Source organism: Miniopterus natalensis, chromosome X (assembly GCF_054644295.1).
Source record: "Miniopterus natalensis isolate mMinNat1 chromosome X, mMinNat1.hap1, whole genome shotgun sequence".
Taxonomy (NCBI): Eukaryota; Metazoa; Chordata; class Mammalia; order Chiroptera; family Miniopteridae; genus Miniopterus; species Miniopterus natalensis.
Genome location: NC_142103.1, coordinates 24,411,566 through 24,423,911, shown reverse-complemented (window position 1 = coordinate 24,423,911; position 12,346 = coordinate 24,411,566). Strand labels below are relative to the sequence as shown.

Here is a 12,346-nt window from a genome sequence, read left to right as displayed (position 1 = left end):
CTTCCTTAGCCCACTTGCAAAGTACTTTATATCTGTGCTGTCCAACAGAAATATAGTGTTAGTCACTATGCTATTTTAAATTTTCTACTAGTCACCTTAAAAAAGTAAAATAAATAAGTGAGATTAATTTAGTAACATTTTATTTAACCAAATATATGGTAAATATTGTCATTTCAACATTGAAGTAAAAATTGTTAATAAGATACTTTAGATTTTTTTCTCATACCTAGTTTTTAAAATCTGGTGTGTATTTTACAATTATGGCACATCTCATTTCAGACTAACGACATTTCAAGGGCTCAGTAGCCATATGTGGACAGCACAGTTTTGGACAGCATAGTTTTATACTTTGCAAAGAAAATTCACATACATTGAGAGTTGGGCCTCAAAACAGTAGACATGTCCATTGCTATATTCTAGATATACAGAGAGGTTCAGAGACTTGAAAATGTCCCAGAACTGGAGCTGGGTCTGAAGCCCAGATTTCCTGTCTCCAGTATTAGGGTACTCTTCCTTTCTGATTCATTAGATAATGAGCTGAATAAAATCAAGGACATTGAACAGATGATTCTGTGTTCCCCTGTGTTTCTACAGAGTAATAGGGATCATCATGGAAACAAACCTGTGTCACTGGCTCTACTGGCTTTGTTTTCTGACCACCCAGAGAGACACAGGGTTTCAAAGTACTATAGAGAAACACTAGAATCATCGAACCCCACTTTGCCAGCAGTCATCTTTGATTCATCCATTTCCCTCCCTACCCCATCACCCAACCCATGAAAATCTTGTCAGCTTCTCCTTCAAAACACATCTTATGATTTAAGAGAAATACTAATCAGATGTAAAGTGTAGGCCTCCTTTAGATTTTAATTCCTGTAAGGCAATTATAAAAATATATATGTATGAGACAATCACAAATCTGAATTCTGACTTATTAACTGATAGTAAGAAATCACTAATAATTACTGATGATGGTATTGTCACTATATTTTAAAAAAGCCCTTATCTCTTATAAATACTGAGATATTTATGATGAAATGATGTTTATATTTACTTCAGATTGGCTATGAGTTGGCAATTATTGACACTTGTACCATTATGCCATTCTGTGTACTCAGTATATGTTTTAAATGTTCCATAATAAAAAGTTTAAATGTTTTACATTTTGAATCCATGCACTTTTTTCCATTTTCATTGTTATCACCCTAGTCCAAGCCACTACCGTTTCTCACCTGGACTGTTACAATAGCCTCTGTCTGCTGCCTCATGCTCCTCCCTTTCTCTACTGCCCTGTACCCCTCCAACCAGAGTGGTCTTAAAAATATAAGTCAGAGCTTTCTAATGATTCCTACTATATTTAACATAAAAGCCACATTTGACTTATAAAAGTCTCCATGATCTAGCTCTTCTCTGCCTTCTAATGCCTGGTTCTTGGCCTTGTTCACTCTGCTCTCATCCACTAAACTTCTTGTTCCTCAAAAGCTCTGAGCTTTTTCCAAACTTAGGGTCTTCATACTTATGGTTCCCTCCACCAGAAACAATCTTCCTGATCTTCACATGACTTGTTCCCTTTTAATATGCACTTCCTCAGAGAGGGCCTTCTTGACCATTATCCAAAGTAGCCCACCCCATTCCCCATCCACACTCCATCACTTTATTTTTTTATCTTCTATGTATCCCTTACCACTACATGAACTTGTTCTTGATTCATTTGTTTACTTATTTATTGTCTGTCTCCTCCCTCACTCTCCCATTAGAATGTACTCTCCTCAAGGACAGGAACTTTTATTACTCCTATAGCCTCAGAGTCCAGCAGAATGCCTAGCACATAGGGGCCCTCAACAGGTTTTTTGAGTGAAAGAATCTAAGACACAAAGGCAGATAGGAAAGTGAAGATAGGATTACTAAATTTAACTCCCATTTACTGAACAATTGATAAGTGCCAGACATGTGCTAAGTCCTTTTCATTAAGTTAAGAAATTTGTCCAACATCACATAACTAGAAACTGGTAAAACCAGAAGTCAAGCCTAGGTCTGTTTTAACTCTAGAGCTTGAGCTAATAAACACTAAGATATAAAGTCTCATGAAGAATCATGATAATGTTCCCATGGGTTCAAGAAAAAAGAACATTCCAAATGCCTTCTAATAATTAAGATGGTGGAATTCTCTATAATAACTATAGGAAGAAGTCTTCCTGTTAGCCTTCTATTGCTATAACTTGTCTAATCAAGTACTGTATAGATGTTGACCAAATAAGGAGACTTACCGGGAGACCTGGAGGGCCACTTATTCCTGGGAAACCCTGAAGCCCTGGTTCCCCCTGGAAAAACAAGCAAAACTTAGCAAAGAGCAGCCAGAAACAGTGAACATAAAGGAGATGGCTCCCTTGAGCTACTTGGGCTGGGCAGTTGAGAACAAATGGGGTATCAGGATTGGAGCACCAAAGGGTAGTACAGATTTCCCAAGCTCTCCAACAAGTAACTATACCAGAATATCATAATGAGCTCTTGGTGTGGAAAGAACCAAGTCCCATGGCAGGGAAAGAAAAATGTCTAAAGCAAAGTTTCAAATGCCTAGGCAGGATGGGAGACAGAAAAATCAATCATTTCTTTTCTTTCTAGTAGAAGAGGCTGTCTAGTGTGATTTCCTGTAGCAAATTACAGGCTGCAAAAAATCAATGATTTGGGGGAAAGAGTAACAATTATAATTTGGATAGGGACACATAATACTTTAATCTGTCTTTCCATGGTATGCTAATTTACCTGTATGTGCCCTGGAAGGGCTGTCTAAAGCTTGAGAATGATCAAGGATGTAGGCAATCTTTCATATGCTCACAAACTGTTTCCAATCAATGGATACTTCCTATAAACCTGGAGGGAACCTGAAACTATTGCTTACACAAAGATGAAATTAAAGAAATGTGACTAAACACCTCCTCTTGCCTGGATGCCTTCACCACAAGCACAGAATCATAAAACCCCAGGAAAGAAGGAAATGCAGGTTACTGAAAGATATCTGAACAGCTTAATAGCATACAGCCATTCAAATATACCCATATGCACACTCACATCAAAATACAGATTATAAAATATATCAGTTAAATAGGTCTACAGCTTCAGCCTTGGTAGTTCAGATCAGGTAAATTAGGGCATCTACTGCCACTTGGTGACAGTATATCTTTTTTAGCAGGGTCAAGTTTTAAGGGCAAATAACTTAAAAAAAAAGATACTGTAACTCAAAAAGCAACAATTTATATCCTATGTGCTCTGTCACAGTGCTTTGGGAACAGCATAAGTATTGAGAAAGTTGGGAGTTAAGAGGAAGAAAATCAACTATTTAATATTTGTTTTAAGTTATTTAGCATCTTGATAATTGGATCTGGAAAAGTGAAATACAGAAAATAATCACTTAAATGAATACTCAGAAACCCAAGCACACTCTTCTACAAACCAAAAACCAGTTTTTAGAAAGCCTTTCATGAGGGACAAAACAAAGAAGGCTTTACCTTCACTTCCAAACAAAAATCCATTGTCTAGGACCCACTATCCTTTCAGTATAGCCTGGTTATTTGAATTGAACTTTGGTATTAATAGGAAACAGCTTCTTAACTTTTCCTGTTCTTAAATGTTCACTACCTTAGATCCTTTCTTCCCTTTGGGAAATCCCACAAATTCCAATTCTCCAGTAGATGGTGGGGGTCCTGCAGGGCCAGGGAGACCAACATCCCCCTGTAAGATCAAAAGGAACATTAAGCAAAGCAGAAACCACACAGACCATTTCTCCAGAGGGTGGGTTTGTCCTCTGGATATAACTCACAAATAAACTGTCCATTATTTTGGCCTCTTCACCCCACCCTTGCATCAATGAGGAAACAAAACTATTAGTGCCAAGGGATGAAAAGAATTATAAGCCTGTCCAAATGTATTTGGTACCAGCACTGCAGAGGAAGGAAGCAAGATGAATGAAGGGAAACTGCATGGCCATGGTCATGCATGAAGGGTGTTTAGAAAAGAGCAAAAAAGGGGTTTGAGCAAGGTGAATGGCCACCTCTTGGCAACTGTGATGAGACTCTAATTGGTCTAATCCTTGCCAAGAGCAAAAGCCTCCATGTTAGGCTGAATTTGCTCCTTGGAGGCAATGCAGTCTACAAGAGGCAGTCACAAAGGGGATGAAGAACAAGTTCACAGTCTCCTTTGAAGCTACCAAATCACTATACAGTTTGTATAGAGGTAAATAGGAGAATGAGGAAGAAGAGATAGAAGAGAATGGTGAAAGCATGGTTAATGAGGCAAGAAAGAGGAAATGGAAAGAGAGAGGAGAAGGGAGAGCAAGAGGAGGAAGGAAGAATAAAAGAAGAAGAGGAAAAGAAAGGATAGAGATAAGAGGAGAAGCAGAGTAAAGGAAAGAGAAGGTGACATAATATACAAATACCCAGGTGGAAGAGGTAATATATTTCAAGAGAGTATATTTGTAAGACATATACACTTCACAGGTAGGAAGCAGGAACACTACAGTATTTCAAAGGAGAAAGACCACAATGCACATTCAGCCCTCAAGGGACTCCACCAGAAGATCCACATGGGGTGGGAAATACTCATTTCCCAAGGCAAAGATTCAAATCCCCTTATACAAGCATGCACATGGGTGTAGCCAGAGACATTTCTTGGAGCACATAGAATACAGATTGTATTTTGCAAAAATCTATTTACCTTGTCTCCTTTCTCTCCTTGGAAACCTAACCCCATATTACCCTGGGGCACAAGGTGCAGGGAAGAAAAACAAAGTCAATTACTAAACAAGTTCCAGGAACTTCAATAGGAATGCAGTTTTTTTGTTGTTGTTGTTATTGTTTTACCAGAAGTGCATTTAATAAAAAAATAATATCTCTGGGAAAACAAGAGTACTGAGTAGTAGGAGGCCAAATGCCTCAAGACCAAGTATACTTACATCAAGACCAGGGAGACCAGGGAGGCCTGGAGGACCCTATATTAAAAATGAAAGGTAGCACTTTTTAGTGTCAGGCAAAAAGAACGTGGGCATATTGAGAGTCACTGAGGTTAAGTCCTCCACTATCTTGGTGTTACCTGGGATTGGTGCAGCAAATTCTAGCTCCCTCTCCCAAGGTTCCCTTTTTATCTCTGAGATCTCCCAAATTGACTCAATAACCACATTCATGTTAAGATAGTGAAGGTTTCATGTGTCATTCCCCCCAATATGCCAATGGTGACCTTCAGTGAAGCTAAACCAAAGTAATCAATGGTGGGATTTCATGTACTGGAGAGAGGACAATCTGGGTCAGGGCTTTCCCAGAACCACACAGAAGGCTTGCTATGCTTTTCCTATGTCAGTGATGGCAAACCAGGATTGGTATCAAAAAAGAGAGATAGGCAGGTAGAGTTGTCCAAGTTGCAGTGTTGAAAAGGATTTTGAAACTTCTGTGCTCACAGTAGATGATACTGGTGGTAGTATGATTAATTAGCACTGTCTGTCATGGACGAGGGGAGTTCATGGTAGCAATCGATGTGCCAGGTATCTGCCATCTCTGGGCTATACTTTAGGTTGATCCAGACTAGGTGACTTTGGAAGCACAGAGTGAATAGTCAGATTGATTCTAATAAATAAAGACAACACATAGCTCCTTATAAGAGCATGCTTCATTTTAATCCTCCAGCAAAAGAAGTTGCCTTTCTCCACTAGGAGAGCCTACATTTAGACAGCCTACATTAAATCCATGGCCTAGTGGATAAAGCATTCATGTGAATGAATTCTATGATCACATGGTAGATTAAGGTTACTTACTTGAAATCCTGGTGATCCTATAGGTCCTACAGTTCCTGGAGAGCCAGGTGTTCCTCGTGGGCCCTAGAGAGACAAGTTTTTACTAAGGTCAAAATAGCAAAACAGCCAGTGTGGCTCAGTGGTTGAGCATTGACTCATGAACCAGGGGTTCACAGTTTGATTCTGGGTCAGGGCACATGCCCAGGTTGCAGGCTTAATCCCCAGTAGGGGGCATGCAGTCAGGCAGCCGATCGATGACTCTCTCTCATTGATATTTCTATCTCTCTCCCTCTCCCTTCCTCTCTCTGAAATAAATAAAGACATATTTTTTAAAAAGCAAGACAATTTATCAAGGAAAATAAAAATATATGCCCACAAAAATTGCACAAGAATGTTCATATCAACTTTATTCATAATATTAAAAATCAGAATTGTCCTAGGTGTCCACTCTTACAAGAGTTGATAAATGAACTGTGATACATACATACATACAGTAAGGTATACTCAATAGTAAAACATAACAAACTCTGATATATGAACCAATGTGGATGAATCTCAAAAACATTGTGATAAGTAAAATAAAGTCAGACCCCAACGGCTGCATATTATATCATTCCATTATATGATGTCCTAGAATAGAAAAAAAAAATGATTTAGGATGGAAAAAATCAGAATAGTGGTTGCCTTTGGGGTGAGGTGGGGGTAGGGATTGACTAGAAAGGGGCAAGAAGGAACTTTTGAAGGTGATGGGAATGTTTTATTCCTTAACAGGGCTTTGGGTTACACAACAATATTCATGTGTCAAAACACATTATATGTACGCTTAAGGTTTGTGAATTTCATTGTATGTAAATTTTACATAGAAAGAAAACTGTAAACAAATTTTAAAGTCTATGATAGGCATGCTATAGTATTTAGGTTAAGAGTATTGTTTTCTGTAATTTACTTTAAGATGTGTAAATTGCCCAGCTGGGCGTGGCTCAGCGGTTGAGCATCGACCTAGGATCCAGGAGATCGGGTTCCCGGTCAGGGCACATGCCTGGGTTGAGGGCTAGGCAGCCGATCAATGACTCTCTCTCATCATTGATGTTTCTATCTCTCTCCCCCTCCTTTTTTCTCTCTGAAATCAATAAAGATATGTTTAAAAAAAAAAAAGTGTAAATATAAGATGGATTGATGGATGGATAAAGATAGGTAGATAAAAATGGGATAAACCAAGTATAGTAATATATTAATGGTTAGGATATTCACTGTAAAATTCATTCAACTTTGCTCTATATTTGAAAATTTTCATATTAAAGTGATGTAACAAAACAAAAACTTAAAAGGGAAGCAAAACAATTATAAGGCAAATAATATTACCGGATACAAAAGGAGGTATTTCATAATAATAAATAGGTCAATTCATCAAGAAGATATAATAATCTTGGATGTGTATTCGCCTACTAGCAGAGCTTCAAAATACATGAAGCAAAAACTAAAAGAACCATAAGGAGAAATAGACAAATTCACATTATAGTTGAAGATGTTAACATCCCTCCCTCAGTAATTAATAGAACAATGAGACAAAAATATTAGTAAGAACATAGAAAATCCAAAAAACATTATCAATTACCTTGACCTAATGTTTTTTTTAGATCACTATACCCCAAACCACTGAATACATAGTCTCTTCAAGTGCATATGGCACATTTAGCAAGATGGTTCCTTATGCTGGGCCATAAAACAAACAATAAATTTAAAAAGATTGAAGTTGTACAGAGTGTGCACTCTAACTGCAATGAAATCCAAACTAGAAATCAATAACAGTAAGATATCTGGAAAGTTGCCAAATGTTTGGACATTAAACAACACATATCTGAAAGGAAAAATCATAAGGGAAACTAGAAGATATTTTGAACTGAATGGTAACAATGATGAAATTAAAAACAAGACAATTGAATCTGAAGAGAAAGATGATATGGGGAAATGTATGGCCTAATTAAAATTGGGAGCAGTAATAAGGTGACTTGTGCTTAGGTAGCAGACGGAGAGGCCAAGTGAAATCAAGACTTAGATAGGTGGAAGAGAAACTAGGGACTCAAAGTTTCCCCAGGAATGTATGATAATAGAACATTTCTTTGACAATAATTAATGATCTGTGATCTCCTTACTGATCACAAATCTCTTACTTAGCCACCAAACTCCCCTCCCCAAATCTACATGGTTTATTTATCACGTCTGTGTATGTACATAAACATTTTACCTTTGCGGGTAGGAAAATTATTTCTAAGAGAAGCTATGCAGCAAATATAGTTATTCTAAAAATTTAGTTAACACACCACCTAAGCCAATGTTGTTTAGCTGTAGGGGACTGGATGCCCTTGGTCCTTATTCATCTCTGTTTGCATGTGTGCTTGCACACATCCTATTTATTGCCTACCTTTCCTCACACTGCTCTGTTTAGAAAGCTTCCTCCCATTGCCAGCCAGCCTAAACACTATCCACACTTCTCAGAGGCTACCTTCTCTATCTTAGAAGATATAAAATCCTTCATGATGTATTCTTAGGTGGACAGCATCTTTTCCTTGAAGCTTTTGTGGAATTCTTATACCACATTCCTAATAGCGCTTCACATCTTGGGTGGGGGAGGAGGCAGTGGCCATATCTGCTTTGTCTCAGGGATCACTTGTAGAATTTTGCTGAGGGTAAGTGCTTAGTATCTATTCTGGAATAAAGCAGAAAGGAAGGAACCCTGATACAGGCAAGAAGGAAGAAAGAAAGGGCTTTTCTTAAGCCACTTCAAAGGAAATTGATGACAATGTGGTAACTCAAGAGAAACAGAAAGCTCTTATTAATACAACTCATGGCTTTTCATGGACTATTATTTAGAGTCCCTTAAAGGATTTTTTATAAAGAATACTTTTAAAATGAGAGTGTTCTACTTTTGCTTTACTCTCAGCACTCTCAACACAGAAAACACTTAGTAAATGCTTGCTGAATGAAATGCAAAATTTTATACTAGGGAGTATGTAGTTTCCTGGCTTGATGTTTAAAAACCTGCCTGCTATGTAACTTTGAGGTGGGCAGTCCGTCCTCTAAGTACTTTCTCATCTGGAAAATGTCAACAGTGTGACCCATTTTACCTCAACCCTCTGGATTTTCTTTGAGAAGGTCTACAAAGACCTTCAAACACTGAAAGGAAGAATGAAAAGGGACAATCAGTAACTGTTGACTAAACATTGAGATCTCAACACATATATAACTTACAGTGATTCCATCTAGTCCAGGCAGCCCAGGATCCCCCTGAGAAACATACAAAGGCAAGACACTGAAGATATTAATAAATCAACCCTGTGGTATTTCATAGATAACTGACCTAAGATACATGGGCAAAAAATGCATCGTTGAAGCTTAGTCTTCTTCTGTCAAGGTCTTGTGCTTTAAGTAATGTATGAATTGGATATTCAACCATTTACTATTTGCCTAAGAAAAATCTGGACTCTAAAAGGCAAATATTATAGACTTGATTGAACAGGATTTAACATTTTACTTAGATTAATTAGTTTTCACCTTTGCTAGGAACTTATCAATTAGAAGCTGCTTCTGTGGGCTGGCGATTTTCCTTCTCTTTTTGGAGGAAAGTAAGCTACCTTCCTGAGTGCCCTCATCCCCAGAGAATCTATGCCCATATACATACAATGCAAATCAGACGTTTCAAGGGAGAATCAATAGAGTATACAGTCTCTGATTACGTTTTAATTACTTTACAGCGTCTTAAGTCACTATATAAATCTGTAAATATAACCATCTTATGGAAATTTCTGTGCTCCCCTGGGTCCAGGGTCTCTTTGATATTTGGCCAAACCATCTAATCAATGTTTATTGTGACAATGGCCATATTTTGGCACCTGCTAGTCTTACTGCACTTGGTTTATGGTAAAAAATTAGCTCTCTGAAGCATGGAAAGAGTACTGCATGGGTTTTTAGCTCAAACTGGCTGTGTGACTCTGAGTGAGTCACATAGCCTCAGTATATCTGTTTTTCTATCTGTAAAATGAGCAACATGAATCTAACAATCATGAGTTTTTTCCCCAAGTTTGGCATTTATAGCCACGAGCTCGAACCTTGTGACTTCTTCAGTTTTCATCCACCCACCCCCATCACTCCCTTCCAAAGTGACTTCCAATGTTCTGGGCTCTGTGCATGGATGGAAGACAGAAAGGTGCCATCCTCAGCTGAGTGAGCTTGGGTGCATCTTTCCCTCATGTTGGGCACATAGATTCTGATTTGCTAGCAGGGGAATGATGGGCTCCCTTCCCACTCTGCAAGGGAAGTAAGGTCAATCATTTGGCAACAGAGTTTATTGAGGGCCCACAGGATACCAGGTAGTATAAATCAAGAGTACAGTCACATGAATACAATTTTGTTTTTGTCAGTTCTATGAAGACATGAAAGTTTCCAACCAGCTGCAGAGTTGATGGGCAATTTTTGCAGACAGCCAGGGGCCCAGCTAAGGGTGATGGGCTGGTGTAAAGGGACAGAAAATGGCAGGGCCAGGATCCTGGGCTGGTGGCCATGCTGAGATGGGAAGAGACATGCATGGGTTCAAACCAAGGTATGCAGACATCAAGGATTCTAGAGCAGACAAAAGGTATCTGCCTCCAGGAAATGCCTCGGCTTGTCAAAGAAAATGATATGCATGCAAATTGTTTGCTGATCTGTCTCTTATTTTTGGTCTAGATCCTACAAAGCAAGTATCTTTGACAGTATAGTTACAAACATTTCTGTCAATGTTTCCACCACAAAATGCTTGGGATCCTTTTTAAATACAGCTTGGTCTGCTCCTTAAATAGAGACGCAAATGCTAGTTGTGGAAATGTTTTTATTGGAGGTGGGCAGGTGAGCTCAGTTTATAGCCTACTTAGCTGTCTGTCTTAGAGGCTCTTACCTTCATTCCTTTGAAAGTACCTTGGGTAAGGACAGGTTCACCTTTAGATCCTTTCTGACCAGGAAGCCCCTGAGTAAAATCAGAAAAAAACTTGTAAAAATGTACACACACAGAGTTTTTTTAATAGTATGAACTTTTCAGATAGAGGATGAAACAGCAAGAGGCTGAAATTATGTGGCTTATTCTATGGCAGAATTGGCTGTGTTAAGGGCCAAAGTACATCCCCCGAATAGGTGCTGTGTCCCAATTGTACGCCCACTCCTCCAAGTCAGAAGTGTAAAGGGATTAGAAAGGGGGAGACTTTGAATTTATTCAGAACAGTGAATTATTTCTGTAAAGAGCCAGATAGTAAATAATTTAGGCTTTACAGGCCATATCTTGGCTCTGTTCCATATTCTTTACCTCTTTTTCTTTACAATCTTTTAAAAATGTAAAAAGAAGCCACAGGTCAAGTGTCAAGTGAACAAGGGTTAACTGACGCCTGTTCTAAGAGATATCTACAAAACTATCTCCAACCCGTGCTACCACACAACTTCAACTTCAACACCTAAGAGGCCAGTGTGTCTCACTAACACAGAAAACAGTTCAAAGTATACCCAACCCGTCTATCAGCCAGAATTTTACTTTCTCTTTAGCAGATGCCAGCAAATGTCTGCTAGATGTTGTCCTCTTGGGGAAAGTCAGTGTCCCCATACTTAAAGGAAAGTCAGGATTAGTATTGGGGGTAAGGTTAAACTTTGGGGATTGAAGCACTGAATGATGAATTTTTTGAGCTCAAATATTATAGATACATTAAAAGTACAATGTGGTCCTAGAAACAGAAACCAGTTTCTTTCCTAACACTTCCTGATTCCTCTTATTCTTGTGGCTACTACTTTCATCAAAGAAATCTCAAATAATATCTACTCAGGATTCAGCAGGATTAGTAAGGTTCTGTTTAGTAAAATACATGTCCAGGGTCCTATTTGGGCTTAAATGGAAGTTTAGGGACAGGATTAGGTTTTACCCTTGTCCTTTGACTCTCAGATGTTCATTACCTCAAGATTTATTTTCTTCCTGTTGGGAAGAGCACTTCATTTATTTCCTGGATATTCATTTTCTTAACACATTTGTGATTTGTTCTCCTCTCCTGTTGCCATGGCAGTGTTTGAAGAGCTTTGTGACATAAACAGCTCATACTATGTTGGTAATACAACCCCGTCTACCACACATACACAGCTGCATATTGGTTTGGTCCTTAGATGTCAAGGTTCTTTATGATAACCTGGGGCTTGCATCTCCAGAATAAATCTCACTTGATCATGGTGTATTATCTTTTTTTAATATATTGCTAGATTCGGCTTGCTAATATTTTGTTGAGGATTTTAGAATCTATGTTCATCAGGGATATTGGCCTATACTTTTCTCTCTTTGTCATGTTTTTATCTGTTTTTAGAATCAGGATAATGCTGGCCTCATAAAATGAGTTTGGAGTCTTTCCTCTTCTTGAATTTTTTGGAATAGTTTGAGGAAGATAGGTATTAGTTCTTCTTTGAATGTTTGGTAAAATTCACCTGTAAAGCCATTCAGTCTAGGGCTTTAGTTTGTTGGTAGTTTTTTGATTACTGCTTCAAATTCAATAGTTGCAATCTTTCTAT

The 12,346-nt window shown here is 38.3% G+C and overlaps 1 protein-coding gene across 1 annotated transcript in view; it reads right to left on the bottom strand.

Annotated features, from left to right (window-relative positions):
• Nucleotides 1-12,346, bottom strand: part of COL4A6 (collagen type IV alpha 6 chain) — a 289,590-nt gene that overhangs the window by 45,072 nt on the left and 232,172 nt on the right. Inside the window, exons 7-13 of the mRNA XM_087813319.1 lie at nt 10,710-10,778; nt 9,029-9,064; nt 5,801-5,863; nt 4,949-4,984; nt 4,711-4,752; nt 3,637-3,729; nt 2,268-2,321 (exon numbers count right to left, since the gene is read on the bottom strand). Coding sequence (XP_087669445.1) covers nt 2,268-2,321; nt 3,637-3,729; nt 4,711-4,752; nt 4,949-4,984; nt 5,801-5,863; nt 9,029-9,064; nt 10,710-10,778 — 393 coding nt within the window. The remainder of the gene's footprint in view (nt 1-2,267; nt 2,322-3,636; nt 3,730-4,710; nt 4,753-4,948; nt 4,985-5,800; nt 5,864-9,028; nt 9,065-10,709; nt 10,779-12,346) is intronic.